Raw genomic sequence first — 17,106 nt, 5'->3', positions numbered from 1 at the left:
GTGGTTGCCATAGACTATTCTAGTTTCAATGTGTTATGTTGTGCCGTGTTGTTTTTCAATCATTTGGATGAAACTGGTCAACAGGTTTTTAACAATCCTCTGGTTGAAGTTGCACCCAATTGTGCGAACTGGGACATCTACATAGAAGCACCTGCTAGGATGTCTAAACAATATTCTGATGAGCCCTCAGTGATGCCTGAAAGGCATAATTTTTTTTAAAGTAAGCAAATGTTTGAAGAATCCGTGGAGGACTATTTAGCTATTCTTAGTCTTAGCAACAAAATGTGAATCTGGTTCCAGTTTAGATAGTTACTTATGAGACCAGTTAGAGTTTAAATGTTATAATGAGAAAATTCAGGAGTGCATTTAAACGTGCAAAAATCCATCTCTGGATGAGGTTATGGGCATTGCTCATAGCACTGAATGTTCTGTAATATCGTGAAGAATTCTTACGGGAAATCGTGTAAGTAAGACAAACCACTACACACATCGCCAGTGTGTGTGAAATGGATGAAGTTGATGTCAATGGTGTGTTCGACAAAAATGAGTCTAAAAAGAACAGTGAGAAAAAATTCTCAGCAACATGTTACAAATGTGGGTCTAAAAATCATATGGGAAACAGTGCCTCTTGTCCCGCAAAAGGCAGGAGATGCAATAATGGAAAAACAATTGGTCATTTTTATATGGTTTGTAAATCTGTCAAACCTGAAACTATGTCAAGCCACAGATATATGGAAGAATAAAGGTTGTGTGAGGGAGTGAACATCATTTTGTTGAGTGTGGAGGTCAGTTTAAGTGATCAACATAAAAGATGCAAATGTCCTCTTTGTGACAATGAGATTGCTAATGTCAATGTAGGTGGGATGGCGGACTCTGGACCTTCAATAACCATTCTAGCTGATGAAACTCTTGAAACGTTATGGTCTATTTCCTTCTGATGTTAATCCAAATGTTTTTGGTGAGTACGATATGCTCATTAAAGGTTATCTCACAGACGTTATCTTTTGCAAAGGGAGGAAGATATTTACCAAAATGTATGTAGCTGAGAATGGATGGGACATGTTAGGATGGCAAGATCAAGTGGACCTGGGTATCATACTCAAACCAGGTCACAAGGAACCTGTAGTGTTAGGAGAGTTATCTGTGTTGTCTGTAGAACAATCTATTCACACCATGCATGAGTGCTTTGAAGGACATACTCAACAAATACTCAAATGTGCTTAGTGAAAAAGTAGGTCTTATGAGAGGTTTTGAACAAACTATTAAGTTGAAAAGCAACACTTTACCTGTGGTTCAAAAGGTTAGACCTGTTCCTTTGTCTGAATAGAAGGATTTAAAGATATTGCTTGATAATATGTGCGTGCAAGGTAACTCCAGTGGAGTTCTCTTACTGGGTGTCATCTGTGGTTATGGCCCAGAAAAAAAAAGTGAAAACATTTGTTTATGTGCAGATTTAAGAGTTTTGAACCACAATAATCTTGTGGATTGTCATCCTCTACCTAGGATTCATGATCTGATTGCCAACACAAATATGCGACCAGCTTATCATCAGATCCCTCTGACAAAAGACTTGCAAGTTCTGATCACGTTTAATACCACTTTTGGGGCATATGTGTAGAAGTGGATGCCATACGGACTTGCATCAGCTGCAAGTGTATTAAAAAGATTAATGGATAAAGTGTTTGAGGGCCAAGCAGGAATTCAAGCATTTCAGGATGGTATCCTGGTTCACACTGAGGATGTTGATCAACATATAGAACATTTGGAGACTGTTATGCAAAACCTATAGAAGCATGGTATGACTATCATTCAAGATAAGTGCAGGTTTATGGGGACTCAAGTTGACTACCTAGGTCATAATATATCACATGAGGGTATAAAACCTAAAGAATGTCTACTGAAAGCAATTGATGATGCCCCAGATGATAAAGATATTCTCAGAGCATTTTTAGGGCTCAGTGAGTATTAAGCCAGATTTGAGCAAGGGTACGAAGTTACTGTGCAGCCGTTGAGATCCCTTCGCAAAAAAACATTAAGTATGTGTGGTCAGATGAAACCTACCAAGATTTTGATTGAATAAAGAAACTAATTGGAAATGCATCTGCTATCTGTTCTTTCCCTCATAGTGTGAAAAGTGTTACCACAGTGGCTGCTAGCTCTAGAGGTGTGCGTGCAGTGTTGAGCCAATTGGTGGCAAGTGACGAAAGAACGACTGAATTTGTTTCCAAAATGTTAAGTGAAGTTGAGGCAGAACACAGTACTATTGAAAGAGAAGCACTTGCATGCCCATGGGCACTCTAAAAATTCAAGATGTTTATATGGGGAACAAAATTTGACTTAGTCACTAACCACAAGCTGTTAATTTATATGTTGGGTGATAGCTGTTCTAATAAGGCTTCTTCAGGGTTGATTAGGCTGTCGATGAGATTGCAAAAGTTCAATTTTGAAATCAAATATATTCCTGGAGGGAAGAATGTTAGAGCTGACTGGTTCTCACATCTCCCTGTTAAGGATGAGCAAATTATTGGTAGGCGTGAAGACAAGGATGAGTGTGGAGGTTGAACAGGACGAATATGGTCTTGGGGTGAGAATTTAAGGTTAGTGAAGAAGTATCTAGAGAAAGGATGGCTTTGCAATAGGAATTTGAGTGCTGAAATGAGAATGTTTCCTTAGGTTGAATCTGAGTTGTCTGTTGCTAATGGTGAAGGGTGTTTGTCTCACCTGTTGGGTTACGTGATAAAATAATCACTTTAGCCCAAGATGGCCATTTAGGAATTTCTGCAACTATCAAAAAATTAAACAATGTTACTGGTGGCCTGGTATTGACGGACAGGTAAAGAAATACAGTGAAATGTGTAGAAACAGCATTGAGACAGCATTGGAAAACATCTACAGAAAATTGGTCTGGATTAGGCTGGTCCATACAATTTGCTGAGCAACAAATTAAGGTACCTTATTGTAGCAGTGGATTATCTTTCCAAATGGCTGTATTCTGCATTTGTTAGGGCAGACGATTCTTGCAATGCTAAACAATTTGTTAAACATTTGTTTCTGCTGGAAGGTAAGGTTAAAGAAATTGCTTCAGGTAATGGCATAAAATTTTGTGTCTGAGGATATGGCTTCATTCCTCAGTAGGCAGCACATTAAACATGTTAAAAGTGCCATTGTACAGTTCTTCCTCGAACCACTTGGTTGAAAGGGCAAACTGTATGCTTAAAGAGGGTGTACATTTCCAACATGTTGAATGTAGCTAAATTTTTACAACAGAAAGTGTGTAGTTATAATACCATCCAGCATAGGACTATGGGTGTTGCTCCTTTCATTCTGTTGAGGCAGAAAACCGTAGTATATGTTGAGTCCTGCCTGGTTGGAAGGTACAGTAAGACATCAAGATACAAAGGTGGATTGGGACAAAGTTTGTGAACATGCCAAAACTAAGCAGGAGTCTAGTAAGAAGTATTTTAACAGCAACAGACGAGTGACCGAAATGTGTTTGGTGCCTGAAGATTGGGTTCTGACTAAAAAAAACCCTGAGAGTTGTGGAAGGGGAGTCTAGATTTTCTGAGCTAGCTAAAGTGATGCTAGTATCTAGAATGGCTGTGTTGGTAGCTGAGAAAGGTTGTTGGAACTATGATTCTTTGGTTAAAGTGAGTAAAGAACACGCAAAAATAATTGGTGAAAGATGTAATTCCAAAGAAAAGAAAAAGCAAAGCAAAGAGGATTGGTTTCATTTTGGAGATTTGAGTGACAGAAAAGATATCACAATTTCTGCTCCTTCTCCGGCCAGTGGTGATTGTAGGGCTGTGAATAATGCTATAGTGAGCAATTCTGTAGGTATTTGCTCTAAGTGTAGTGAAGGAGGCAGTGGTGGCAGTAGCAGTGTGACAAGGAGCAACTGAATTAGATATGTTCCCATTAAATTCAGGGACTATGTGACTTACTAATGGGTATTTCACGTTTGCCATGTTCTGTTGAGGGTTTTCTTCCATTTTAAGATTTTATTCTTGACATTAATTTTTGTTTGATTCACCTGTTCTGGGTGTTGCACTCCTTCTATTATCTGATAAATACTTTTCGCTGATTTTTGGTTCATGGTTTTGTACATAGATTTTCTGAAGGTACTAGTTATGTGTTTTATTTTGTTTATAAAAAAAAAGAGGGGCTGGAGTAGTATAGCAGTAGAGACAATACTGTGTTAGGTGATGATGCAACATGTGTGGGGATTCTAGAATGTAAGCACTGAGCTGGCACCTGCCGTGCTGTGGTACAGGGAAATACTCATGAGTTCATTCTATAGAATATAGCTCCTGTTTTAACCATCCTTGGACTCCTGGACCCTCCTCCTTTTATTGCTCCAGACAACATATTGCTTTTGGATTGCCCGTGTTTTGGTTCAAGGAGGACCTAGCCTAGCAGTTCAGGCTGGACATTTCCTATTGGAGCTGGGTCAAGACTGATTTTATATATGATTTGGTAAACAAATGAGGTGTCAATGGACTGGGATGCGGTCCGAGTAATTAAAAGTGGTTGAGATTAATTCAAGCATTCCACCCATCACTTTTTTGTATACTTCATTTTATAAGTTGCCAGCCCTCTTTAGTTATCAGTGAACAAAAGTTATCTCAGTTCTTGGTGCTTGACCCAATGAGTGTTAATGGTGTATGCCACACTTCATGATAACATAGAATGATTTGATTGATGAGTTGGTTGTTAAGAAAGCACAATATGCCCTAAGGGTTTATCCACGGATCCATTTACCCTCATTATCTGGGCTTTACTCTGTTTAATCCTAAATCATGTATTTTAAGGCTCTCTCCACATCTAGAAAGACTAGGGAGGACTGTTCAGATCAAAGGCAAGTTTTCCCAGACTTGGCCTTAACAGATATCAAGCCCTCATCTGCAGCATCATTCCAGGTTGTGGTTACTTGCAAACAAATACATTTGAAAGAATGGGTAGGGTCTATAAATCTTGCCTTTGATTACCGGCCACATCTACAGTAAAAGAGAATGGTCTCTATAAGTCCTTTGAGGTTAAGAAGCAGGCCAAGTCCTTCAAGCCTAAAAGAGAAAGGGAGTCACTCCTTCCCCAAGCAGTTTAAAATTGAATGAGCCCCATACAACAAGGATTGCATTCAGGCTAGAAGGGGACAGAAAGGGGCACAAGCAGACAACTTTCAAACCAAAAAGGAAAATGTCAACAGTAGTCTTGATTCACCAGCAATCTAGATACAGTTTTCCTAGCCACCTCTTCTTGTTTCTATCTTGCGGGATTTAGTTCCAGATGCAGAGGTCCTAGAAATTACTGGATCTACATATCCAGATTAATATGCAACAGCTTTGCCCAAATCCTAACCTTATATCTGTTCAGTGGCCTCACTCATGACTCTGCCATTACAGTAGCCCTGAGGAAAGGCATTACACGTTAGGTAAGAAAGGGGTCATTCACAACAGTTTATGTATACCATTCCTGAAGCAAAGCTACCGCATTTATTCACTATCTTTTGTAGTATTGAAACCTCTTAAGGATCACAGAAGGATTATGGATGTAAAATAGGCCAACATTTCAAAATGTACCCTGCATCATGAACTTGTAAATCAAAACTCAGAGTGTGGCACCCAACCAGGTTTCTGTATGGGACTATTATTTGTAGGATACTCAAAGGAGGGTTTTCTGGGCCCAGGCTTTAGACAAATGCACTATCGTAGTTTGCTTAAAAGTGATGTGTCCTATGGTACAGTTTACGCATGGACTAGGATGTTGGCCCACTCGGCACAGGTTAGTGCCACAGCCAAGCAAGTATATTACCCGATGTTGGTGTATAAAGCAGTAGTAGGGAATCCAGAAAGAATGGAAAAGAGGGACAGTGGGAACCACTTCTCTCTTACTCATTAATTGAATTCAAGGGTGAGAACTATTTTCTAGTAATCGTAAGAGACCTAAAAAGATCACAATAAAGTTGGTCCACCAGAAGGCAAGGGTGGGGAGGGAGGCATCTACAACACAGAGTGTGTGATATATAAACAGCAGCAGAAGAAAGATATCAGGAAATGCTTTAGACTCAATACACTGCTGGCAAAGAGAAATTCCAAAGTAATAGATCCGAATGGATAAAGTTAAGAGCTGGTGCAGTGTGCTTGCCTAGAGAAAGTTGGAGCGCAGAAAGTAACAGTGCACTGAGCATTCTTAACGTTACTATTTTATTGATGAGTCAAGGGCATATTGTTGGTGAGGTCAACAGTGATAGCAATTTGTAGTTCACCATAGAGTGGATGGCAATTAGGCCCAATGAGAATTAGCCCTTGCAATTAGAGGAGAAAATGGGCTTTATAATGCACCCTACAAAATAACTCTTATTGCTGTTGTGGATGCTCTAGAGGATCGCCACCGGGCATCCATATTATGGTTAGATCTTAAGCCATCATTTAAGATGAACCTCCTTCAAGGAGCCTTGTTTCCCTGTATTATGCTGCTTGTTACACTCCCAGATAGTGTTTGAATGAAAACAAGAATGATGGCAAATTCACATGACAGGGTAAAGACAAGTATTGTTGTGTTTAAAGGTCTTACCTTATATAAAGAAGAGTGGTTTTGCCCTTTCTGATTATAAGTACACTATATATAATACCTAGGCCTGGGCAGACATGCAAAGTTGTAGTCTGCAGAATTCCACAGGATTACCAAAAAATTCAGAGAGATTCAGTGGGATTCTGTAAACAGACGGAAATAGGCATGTCACGGTGCTCGCCCTGTAATTTAGTGCCGGGACCTCAATCCCCATTGAAAAATCAGTGGGAAGGGCCAGTTTGCACAGCTTCTCAAATTGATTTTGCTGACGCTCATGTAGATTTTCTAGTCAGGAGTCAGCTTTTTGACTGCAGATGATTGGGTCCTCCCATGTTGGAGAACTCTCGCTGGGTGCCCTCCAAGTACCAAAAATCACCATAGGGGATGCCAGATCTCACCAACTTATCATTTTTGATCCACGTTCCAGAAAAATCTCTGCCATGTGGTGGTTGGCAGAATTTGTCCAGAACTCCACATTACGCATGGCCAAAATTTCACTGGTGGGGGCAATTTATCGCCCACCCTTTATAGCCTGGAAGGCAAGTCTAGGAGGCAGTGGACATACAATAAGGGCTGAGCAAAGGCTTTTCGTGTCCAGGACCTGACACCAGGGGGAAAAATCAGAACCAGCTTATGTGACGCGTTTGATCAACTTGTGGCAGAATGTCATTGACTGCCATTTGTAATCTTGGCAACCAACGCCCAGTTCCTTGAGGGCTATAACTGCCCCAGTACAACATCAAAAGTGCGTACATGCAGAAACTGAAGGTGAAAGGTAAATGTTCTGAGTCTGTGTGGTCATTTTGTTCGATCACCTTAGAGCATGCGGAAAAGATATTGATGGTAAAAGACGTGTTAGCCAATACCCCATTCGGTTTCAGAGTCAACAGAGAAGTACACCGTGAACAGACATAACCCCACCTAGTGCGCTACATGTCTTTTTAATGAAAGTATGGAAAATGATGAATGCAATACAGTAGCAGATGGGGCCACTACAGAAGCTAAGGACAGCTGCGTAAGACACCTCTCCAGCCCACAGGGTATTTTATCATGACCAATGAACATTTGTCTTACCCTTAGAGTAGGTGTCCACCGGACAGGAGTTTCGTACTTTTTTGCAGATCCATTTTATTGCAATACACAGACCGATGACGGTGCAGATGCCCAGAGGAATCCAAAAGACCATGTAAGAGTTCTTCTGCTGGAGTGACTCTGTGGAGAGAAAAACATCACTCATCACTGTGCACTCTTTGCTTAAATGAACTTCCAGAAGAGCACATGCTATTATCGTTGGTGTCTGGAGAACCCCTTGCCTGGACCTGATATTAGGTGAGAGTATTGTGGCTCACAAGGCCTGTGCAAAATTTAAGGTGAACCCCTCTACGGCTCACTGCACCTTCGTGCCAGCTCACAACCTCCTCTCAGTGATAATAAACACAATTTCAAACTTTTAAACATATACAAAAGAGGAACAGAACATATGGTCCCATCTCCTTAAAACTGTAGTCACAGCTCTGCATGAAATAAGAACGGTGACAAAGACAAATGAGGTGGAAGCAAAACCAGTATCATAGGAAGTAAACTGGTACTCAGCAACATGGATCTTTCACAGATTCAGGTGTTAGAATAAAGCAGCGAGCAGGCGGTGCTTTGAAAGGTGAATAGGAAAGTTAACCCCATAGAATTCTTGTTGCACTTGTTTGGTTTGGCTACAGCGTGGGCACCAGAACACGGGCAGCAGTGTTTACAGAAGGTTAGTTCACATTTCTAAGTTGACACTCGTATCTGTCTGACAATGCATTGCTTATTCTGAAAAAAAAAAAAATCAGCCCATCTATTTTGCGGTCTGAATCCACCCATAGCCAAAGTAATGCTTATGAACTACCAAAAAATACCATCATCTTTTACCCTCAATGACCTCATCTATGGAGTAAACTACAGAGCTGAGTCCTTTGAACCTTTCGCTCATCACTAAATATATATTATGTATATTCTGAGATTACAACCTATGCCATTCCATCTATGAAACTTTGTCAACTTTCTCCTTTTTGCCTGGCATCTATGTTTATGCCCTCTATGAGTCAAAACTATTCTAGTGTTCCAGTCGTTGTACACTCTTAGCCTTCGATTGTCTACTAGATCTTTTTTAGGGTTGAGCCCGTGAGTGCATGCGCTAGCGCATGCTTCTGGTTTGTGAGACTCTGCAGTGTTCAGTGCAGGGCTTGGAGCCCATCTGTCGCTCACCATTTGTTGGTTTGCGTGGCACTCTTCTTTTAAGCCTCACAATTCATCAAGGCAAGCCTGGCATCACTTCCGTTTCTCTGTGTGGAGCAGGGATCAAGCACTAATTGATGCAACTTAATTAGTGCCCGTCCATGATCGAGGTACTATTTTGTTCTAGCTTCCAGTGCCACCCCAAACAAAAGGCTTGTGAATGGCAAAAACATGCCCAGCAGGCACAAAATTGCAAAGTTGTATTTTTTTAAAGCTAACTTTATATTGCCAAGTCGTCTTTTCTCGGTTTCCTCTCATGTTTTCTTTTGTTTTTGCCCGTGGGTGCTGTTGCCAAAAGATGACAATTAACATGCTCAAAATATGCGAGACCTATTGCATTGCAAATGCTTGACTTCAATTATGCCATGACTTGAACCTTGATTGTTTCCCCACAACTATCTAAAGTGCTTTGACATACCCAAATATGAATGATATAGCGCTACACAAAAAACAAAATAGCAAATTTCCTATCATGCCGCGTCCACTTGGTTTGCCATGATAACATAACTATCTTTAAAATTAGCCATATTGCATCTAAAGATTGTATTTCAAACAACCTTCTACTCAATGATGCGCAAACAACAACCGGACTAGAAGATCTAACAAGTTTACAATGATCAAAAATGTGTCATGATCATCTCAGCATCAAGAGTATATGAAGGCTGGACAGCTGGCAGCTCTATCAGGGGAAAGAATCCTGGCAAAGAAGGCCAGAAGTAACCACAATCAAAATAGCAGATTGAAGCCGCATTTTCATTTTAAGTTGGAGTGCAATGAAACACCTCCATCACGTCACACCTTCATGCATCATTTACAGTATTAGTTGATCAAAGTCTTAATGATGTGATGCAAATGTGTTCTGTGAACGTCAGGAGGACTTTTTACGCAATTGTTACATGAGAATCTTACACAGAGGTGGATCCACAAAAAAATGTAGGCTGCCTGGCCAGCCTAACATTTACGTGAATTCAATGCCATTTTCAAAAGCACCTTGTCAATGGAAAAGCTGGCTGTAGCACAATCACCACAAATACCAGTTTCTTGAACACCGAAAACAATGGGGTGGGGAATATCTGTTGTTTATTTTTCAATGATTTTGTTACCTTCCTTTTTCAAGTAAGTTATGGCGAAGGATCACAGGACCCCTGTCCGTTTATTCCACTCTGTACAAAAGACTTGTTTAATTAAAGTAAATGGGGCAGGAGGGTGAGAAAAATCTACTGGGTCTTTGCAACCTAATATGGCACCCAACAAGGTGTCCCGGTTAAGGGATGATCCTGAAAAGCCACCCAAAGGACAACTACAGAGATAGCCGGCAAGTATTAGTAAAATGTTCTCCATCGGCTTAAGACATGATACCTCTCCCTTCCCCGTTTTGCCAAAATGTTATATAATCATAACTGTTGAAAGGAGATCCCTTGCTTATTGATCAGTGTTGAGTCAATACCTGACTCTGTTGTAAAATGGTGGCTGTCACGATAAAAGCTAATGTGTAGGTTCTGTTGACATCACAAAGCTTACCTACAATAGGTACAAATGTAGTAGTATGTCATATTAATGGTCATGGGTTACTTGCTTTATTAATCATAGGCCTTACTTTAGCAAGGTCTTGGGCCTAGTTGCACGGCCTCATGTCAAGCTGCATTGCTTAGGCAATTTAACAAAATGGCTGCTTAGGAGAATTAAATTGTGATTTTTCATTGAATTGACCGAATGCTAGTAGCTGAAATTCTTTACCATGAGAACTGCTTGCTAGAATACGCTGTACTAGCTAGGGATACATTGTATAACTTAGTGTGTGTAAAGATGACCTTCCCAGAAGTAGACAATGGATGCACTGACTGGAATATAAGCTGATACCAATTTGTTACCTGACAAGCCCAACAATGGGAACAGGAGAGGAGGAGCCAATCATCGACATGTGAACCGTGTATTAGTAAATTCTTAGATTTGGGGCTTTACTTTCATTGGACTAAATGTAAACGTACAATTCTTTGACCAATAACAATGTGGGAAGTAGTTTTAGGAAATCTAACTTAGCCAGACTGCACCGATGGAAGAGAGGCAATTAGCGTTATTCTTTCAAACTGCCCTGACAAGCCATTCTCCCCATTCTTCTTGAGTGTTTAGTTATTACTTTTTCTGAACTGCATGAAGAGACTTTGCTTTTCCAAACTTTAATGCTGAATTCTGATGCCTTGCTGACTGAACTGATGTCCAAGTGACGAAGACAGTCACAGCTTGTTGAACCATACTGAGGCAAGGTATAAGACGATGTTAATGATTGTTATGTCTATTTGTTTTTGTCTGTAGGTACCAACCGCTAATTTTGATAGAGCCATAGTTAGATGTTTTCCAAATTTGCGTTGACTGAATTGTTTTGCATGAAGTCCAAGAATGCTATTCTAATCTGAAGGTTAGTTAGAGTACTCACTGATGACGCTCGCTACATGTAGAAACAGTTGATGGCTTTTCTTTGCTGAATCCAAATGTATGCCATTTCTCTTGCCCAGTTATTTTTGCTACTGATATGTACGGTAACCTTAGAATGTGTAGTGGTCCAAGCCTTGATTAAATTGAGAATCTTTAGGAGATTTAGGCAGCCAGTATTGTTTCTGTATGCTTATCATTTGATGTTGAGACTAAGTTACATGATATTACCATTGTAAATATAGGGAAATAAACATTTTAACTTTTACATAAAGGTGTGGTTATTCATGATCGAAAGGTCATGGTGTGTGGAAATTACTGACTCCTATGCTTGTTGATGTGATTGTCACTGCTATTGATCTGCATTGGTACGGAGTCTCATGGTGGGAACTACTCTAAGCACAGTCACAACGTCCATCAACCTACAAACCCGTCCCCTTATAAATTATTGTCAATTAACCAAATAAGGTCAGACGCGCTAACAGAGATGGTAGCAGAGTATGATGGTCTGTCTCCTTAAGAGCCCATCATAAAGGCCCTGTACATGGTATGTCTCTTTAAAAGGCCATCATAAAGGTCAGAGATAGATAAAAAAGTATTTGGCCCTAGAGATAGTAAGCAAGGAATAACAGGTTTCCCAGAGATGGTAGTGTGGTAATGGTCAGTCTCCTACAAAGAGCAAAATAATCCACAGATTTGGTAAGAGAAATTGGTGAAAGTCTTGATTTTTCAGTAGAGAGAAAATGTGCCCCTAAGTACTTAGAATGACTTTCCCAGAACCTTTGAGCTTGTCAATGATTGTTTGAGGATGTTCCCAGCGTACTAGTGACAGTGTGAATGAAATAGGTTTTGCGCTTGCACAGCTTATGCATATCACAGGTGAAGTGTGATGTCTGTGAGGGTTTAGGGAGTTTGCATACTCCAAATGAAGTTGGAGAAGGAGTGTGCGTTCTCCGAAGTGAGAGTAGGGAAGTCATGGAACTTCACATGTGGCGCTTTGTGCTCAAAAATTGTCCACGTGGTTGTTGGTATATGGACCCTGCGTGGTCTAAGACTCCGGAGCATATTGAAAAGTGTATGAGACACTTGATTTGTGTTGTCATTTGTCTGGTTTAATAGGTCGATCGGGCGTGGTCGACAAGTCAGAGTGTGAGTCAAAGTGAGCAAAAGTTTTTCGACTGAGATCTTGCAAGTCCTATGTGCACTAGGACAGACCCACTGATCAGTTGAGAATAACAGTTTGCGGATCGAATTTTACTTGCGAATCGGGGAAACTGAAAAAGAAGGAGTAGCTGCTAGAGCAAAATGCCGTCAGTGAAAAATACGTAAGATTTCGGAAGCGATTGTGTTACCCTACATGTAGTAAACGGACAAATTGGGTTTTGATTTTGTTTAGTGCTCACAATAATTTTGCATCAGTCTAGTGTGAATCTAAGGTTAGGAGGACAAGCTGCAAGACTGTCAGCCACAGTACGTCCGAGTGTGACGTCATTGGAGCTGTGCTGGGATAGGTTGGTTAGAGAGAAGGGTCGAGCGCGGATTGGCGGACAATCATGGAGTACAACTGGTTGAAAAGTTTAGTGAAAAGGGTTGTGGGATTAAAGTCACTTCCTGATTTGATTTAGAATAATATAAAGGTTGCAGAAATTACATTTTTCAAAGCTTTAAAGAGTGCTTTAAGGGATACATATATTACAACGAGTATAGAAGATATTAGACCGCCAGAAGGTACTCAAGCTTACATTGTAATCGAAGAAAAGGGTGCTGTGCCATGTCTTTGGCTGGAACAATGGTGCAAAGTGAGAGAGAAAGATGGAAGCCTAGCATTTCCTGCCCATGGAACATTTAATCTGAGGAGCTTAGAGAATCTGAGGAGGGTGCTATATGACTTGAAACCTCCTCCAAGACCAGCACAGTTTGAGGCTTTAGCAATCTGGGAATTAGTAGCCAGACAACCACAGAGGTTTGAGAGGAGGATGAGAAAGGCAGAAAAGACACTAGCTGACGCTAGATGGGACAGCGATCAGAAATTTTGGAGAACAGAGACTTTACAATGGATTAAATTGTTTCCTACAATTACTCAGGACAGCGAGAGAGAAGGAAGAAAAGCCACTAGAAAGACAAACAGAAGCCATTCCAACAGTAGGGAGCGGAGATCAAAGTAGTCTAGGAGATCCTTAACACTTGAGGAAGAGTCAGAAGATGACGAGTTCATTTTACTGTTATTTGAGAAATCGTCCCCCACCATATGCTGCACAAGAGAACGGTCCGAACACCAGTGTAAACTCTTTGGCATCGGCATCGGTTAACTTAACGAGTCCAGATAGATTAATCCAAGCATGACAGAGCCCAATGCAGAGCAGTAGTAATGTACCTTTTAGACTGGTAGCACAAAACAAGATGCCTCAGCCGAATGTCCCGAGAATTTACTCGGATGTGTCCATTGTGGAAACTGCCATAAACCTAATAGTTCCAACAGGACAGGTTTTCCCGAAACTGACATTGGTTCAGACAGAACCAACTCCATTATTACTGCCTCAAGTGCAGCCACAAGTAATGCCAAAGTACACTCCGATAACAGGAACTCAGACAGACATATCTGTACTGATAAGTCACATCACAGGAATTTTGCACCCACAGAACCTGAATGCCAGACCAAGCCCAGACACTACCTGTCACCACTGGCCCAATTGTACCTTTGTTTGCACAGGAGAATAACAGTGCAAGTGGACAGGGAGTCCTGAGTCAGAATTCAAAGAGGGGAGAACTCTGTTAGACCTTAGTCCATACGGAGTTCCTCCGGATACTGTAACAGGGTTGAACATTAGTCATAGCCTGAAATTACTGGCACCGCAGTCTTCAAATCTAGTTGTGCAACTGTTGCCCAATACTCAGCCTAACAACATTTTGCTGTAAGGTTTGACGCACAACAACTGACTGAATGGTTAGACAAGCTGAATATCAAGTAGCGTGCACCTAGGGGAGAGGAGTACTTCAACTGTATGAGACTAGGGATGGATGCCATTGAAGGAACTATTGTTGTGAACAGACTCAACTCTTACACCGAAGCAGAACTGAGGTATTTGTGTCAGCAAATTACCAGAGAGGAAAGTGAAGTACATCAGAAGCTAGCAGACTTGGCAGAGAAGTACAGGATAGAGATAGAGAAAACAAAACATTTGAAGAAGAGTTACAGTGTAGACTGACTCAAAAGATTCTGAATACATGGGATCTGCAAGAATGAAGGCACACCTAAGAGAATCGCTCCAAAGTGTCCAGACATGGGGAGCATTAGACAAGTGGGAAGGCAGATGGATGAAGAAGAGATAAAAGGAAAAGGGATTCCGCAACTCTTGCTGCAAATGTGCAGCAGGTTGAGGATCCAATGAAAATTTTACCAATGAGAGAAATTCCAGGGGGAATTTTGTTCATATCCTTTGGAGCAGAAGTGACATTCTGGCGGTCATTATGAACACTGGCGGTCTGGAACGCCATATAATGTTCATGGCGAGACCGCCACAGGCAGAACTCCTCCACCGCCAGGCTACCGCCACCAGGCAGCCTGGCGATGGCAGAGTTCCTTACCTGAAAGAGCATCACTGCGTGCCAAATAATAAGCCTGTGTTCCCACAGCCTTTCTCTGGCGGTTTAGCCCGTCAGCGAAAGGCTGGCGGAATGGGTCCCCCGGATCCCCCTGGGGGCACCTGCACTTGGCATAGGCCCCCGTGCACAGCCCTGTCGTACACGTCACTGCCCGATTTATGAGCAGTGATATGCGCAACAGGTGCTGCTGCACCCGCCGCACTGCTACCGTCGGCAATGTACAGGCCCAGCAAAATGTTGTTTATTTGGCCGGCAGGGTCTTCAATGTGCTGGCAGTCCTTGTTTCGTCTGCCAGCACTTCGTAATGAGGGCCTCTATCTTTTACAAATGACTATCCCAGGGTGAGAGAGAAACCAGTAGAGTGGTACCAGCAGACAGACAGGTTCGTGAAACTTGCAAAATGCCTGTGGGAGGATTTGAAAACTTAGTTCCAGCTAATTTATGGATGGAGTGCAAGAGGAGTAGTGATTGGCCAACAAAGGAACCAGAGAGATCCAATTACAGACGCACCATCTCCATAGATGATGAAATACTACTATAAAAGTTATTGAATTTTTGAAAATTTCACCCAAAAACATTGACTAGCAGAGAACAGACAGGGCAGCTCAGGAAGCTAAAGAGCCAATACATGCGCAATATGAGAGATTGTTGCAGGCATTTAAGCATTAAAGTGGTACAGAGACAATTGAGCCGAAAGACATGATTCATTTTGTGTTTAGATTTGTGGAAGGATTGAGACCTAAAATTAGCCAGATGATTAAGAATCATTTGATTTGCTGTCAATCAAAGCTGATTGATGAGGTATTGCATTATGCAAAGTACTGTAGTGACAAGATGAGTTGAAGCAGAGGAAGCTGGAAGAAAAGGCAATGGTGATGGTGACGCAGATTAGAACAGCACAAAAGGGGATGCAGCAGCAGCAACAGCAGGAAAATGTGGCATTTCAAAATCAGATGAGAGGTAGAGCTTGCAGAGGAATTGGAAATGGAAACCGTAGTCCCGATTTGAGTACTGTAGTGGTTCAGAATGAAGTACAGGGAATGAAGAGATTGTTGTCTTGTCACGCTTGTGGAGCGGTCGGACACTGGAAGCGAGAGTGTCAGATGATGGTACAGGAAGGTGTTGTTCAGCAAATAAGTGACATCAATTTATTCCAAAATATGAGAGGACCAAGAATGAGAGGTCATATTCCAAATTTCCAAAACAATGTGAATCAGATGCAGAATTGTCAACCCATGCAGCAGGTGCAAATGCCACATGTGCAGATGGCACAGTCACAGCCAATCCAACAGGAGGTTCAAATGTACCTAGATAGCAAATCCAAGACCCTCAAGCCGCAATGGAAAAGCAGCAGGTGATGCTTCCTCAGCAGGTCATAGGTCAAAGCCTTACCCAGAGTAATAACACAATACACGAATTCCCGTTACACAGTGAGAATGGAATAAACGATGACTGGATGAGCTAGAGTTCTGATGAAGAGGAATGTGTGCTTGCAGATTCCTTAAAAGTAGATCAGAAAGGTCCATATGTGAAGGGAAGAGTAACAGGTCATAAAGTTTCCTTCTTGGTTGACACAGGAGCTACACACACTACTGTGAGAACTGCAGAAGTTCTAAACCTGCTCCTTGCAGGAAAGGCAGTCCAGATTGTAGGCAGCAAATCAGTATTTGCCCAATACAATCACAGGTTAAAATTGGCAACTTTAAAGGATTACACAAATTCATAGTCTGTAATTCAAGTTCAGTATCCCTACTGGGAAGGGACTTGCTGTGCAAAACGAGGTGCTCGAATACTAGCTCATACGATGGAATCGAAATACAGACGAACAGTGATGATGAGGATGACCCAGCTCCAGAGACAGAGTGTGAAATAATAAATGAGGAGTACCCTTGGATTTGTTTCTTTCCAGTTTTTACAGTAAAAGATCTTCCTCCTGATTTACAGGGAACAGTTAAAGAGAGTGTGGGATTTGACAGGGAAAGACATTGGCCTGATAGAGAGAGTTGAGCCACTTAAAGTTCCTGTAAAACCAAACTCATTTTTCCCCAGATTCCCCAGTACCAAAAACCACAGGATATCATTGAGATGGGTGCTCCCATAATTGCGGAATTTGTAAACCAAGGTGTCTTGAAAGAAGTGCTGAGCAGTCCTGTAATTCAGTGATAATGGGATTGAGAAAACCCTGTGGGAAAGTTTGGATTGTTGAGAATTTGAGAAAAATAAATGACATTG

General features: G+C 41.4%; 1 protein-coding gene across 5 annotated transcripts in view; it reads right to left on the bottom strand.

Moving 5' to 3' along the window:
- Nucleotides 1–17,106, bottom strand: part of LOC138299254 (butyrophilin subfamily 2 member A2-like) — a 150,495-nt gene that overhangs the window by 34,065 nt on the left and 99,324 nt on the right. For all 5 annotated transcript variants that reach the window (XM_069237392.1, XM_069237391.1, XM_069237394.1 and 2 more), the window contains one exon: nucleotides 7,642–7,779. In XM_069237392.1, the coding sequence (XP_069093493.1) occupies nucleotides 7,642–7,779 (138 nt within the window). The remainder of the gene's footprint in view (nucleotides 1–7,641; nucleotides 7,780–17,106) is intronic.

This window comes from Pleurodeles waltl, chromosome 6 (genome assembly GCF_031143425.1).
Source record: "Pleurodeles waltl isolate 20211129_DDA chromosome 6, aPleWal1.hap1.20221129, whole genome shotgun sequence".
Classification (NCBI taxonomy): Eukaryota; Metazoa; Chordata; class Amphibia; order Caudata; family Salamandridae; genus Pleurodeles; species Pleurodeles waltl.
Note: the sequence above shows the minus strand (reverse complement) of the source record. Positions and strands in the feature narration are given on the sequence as shown.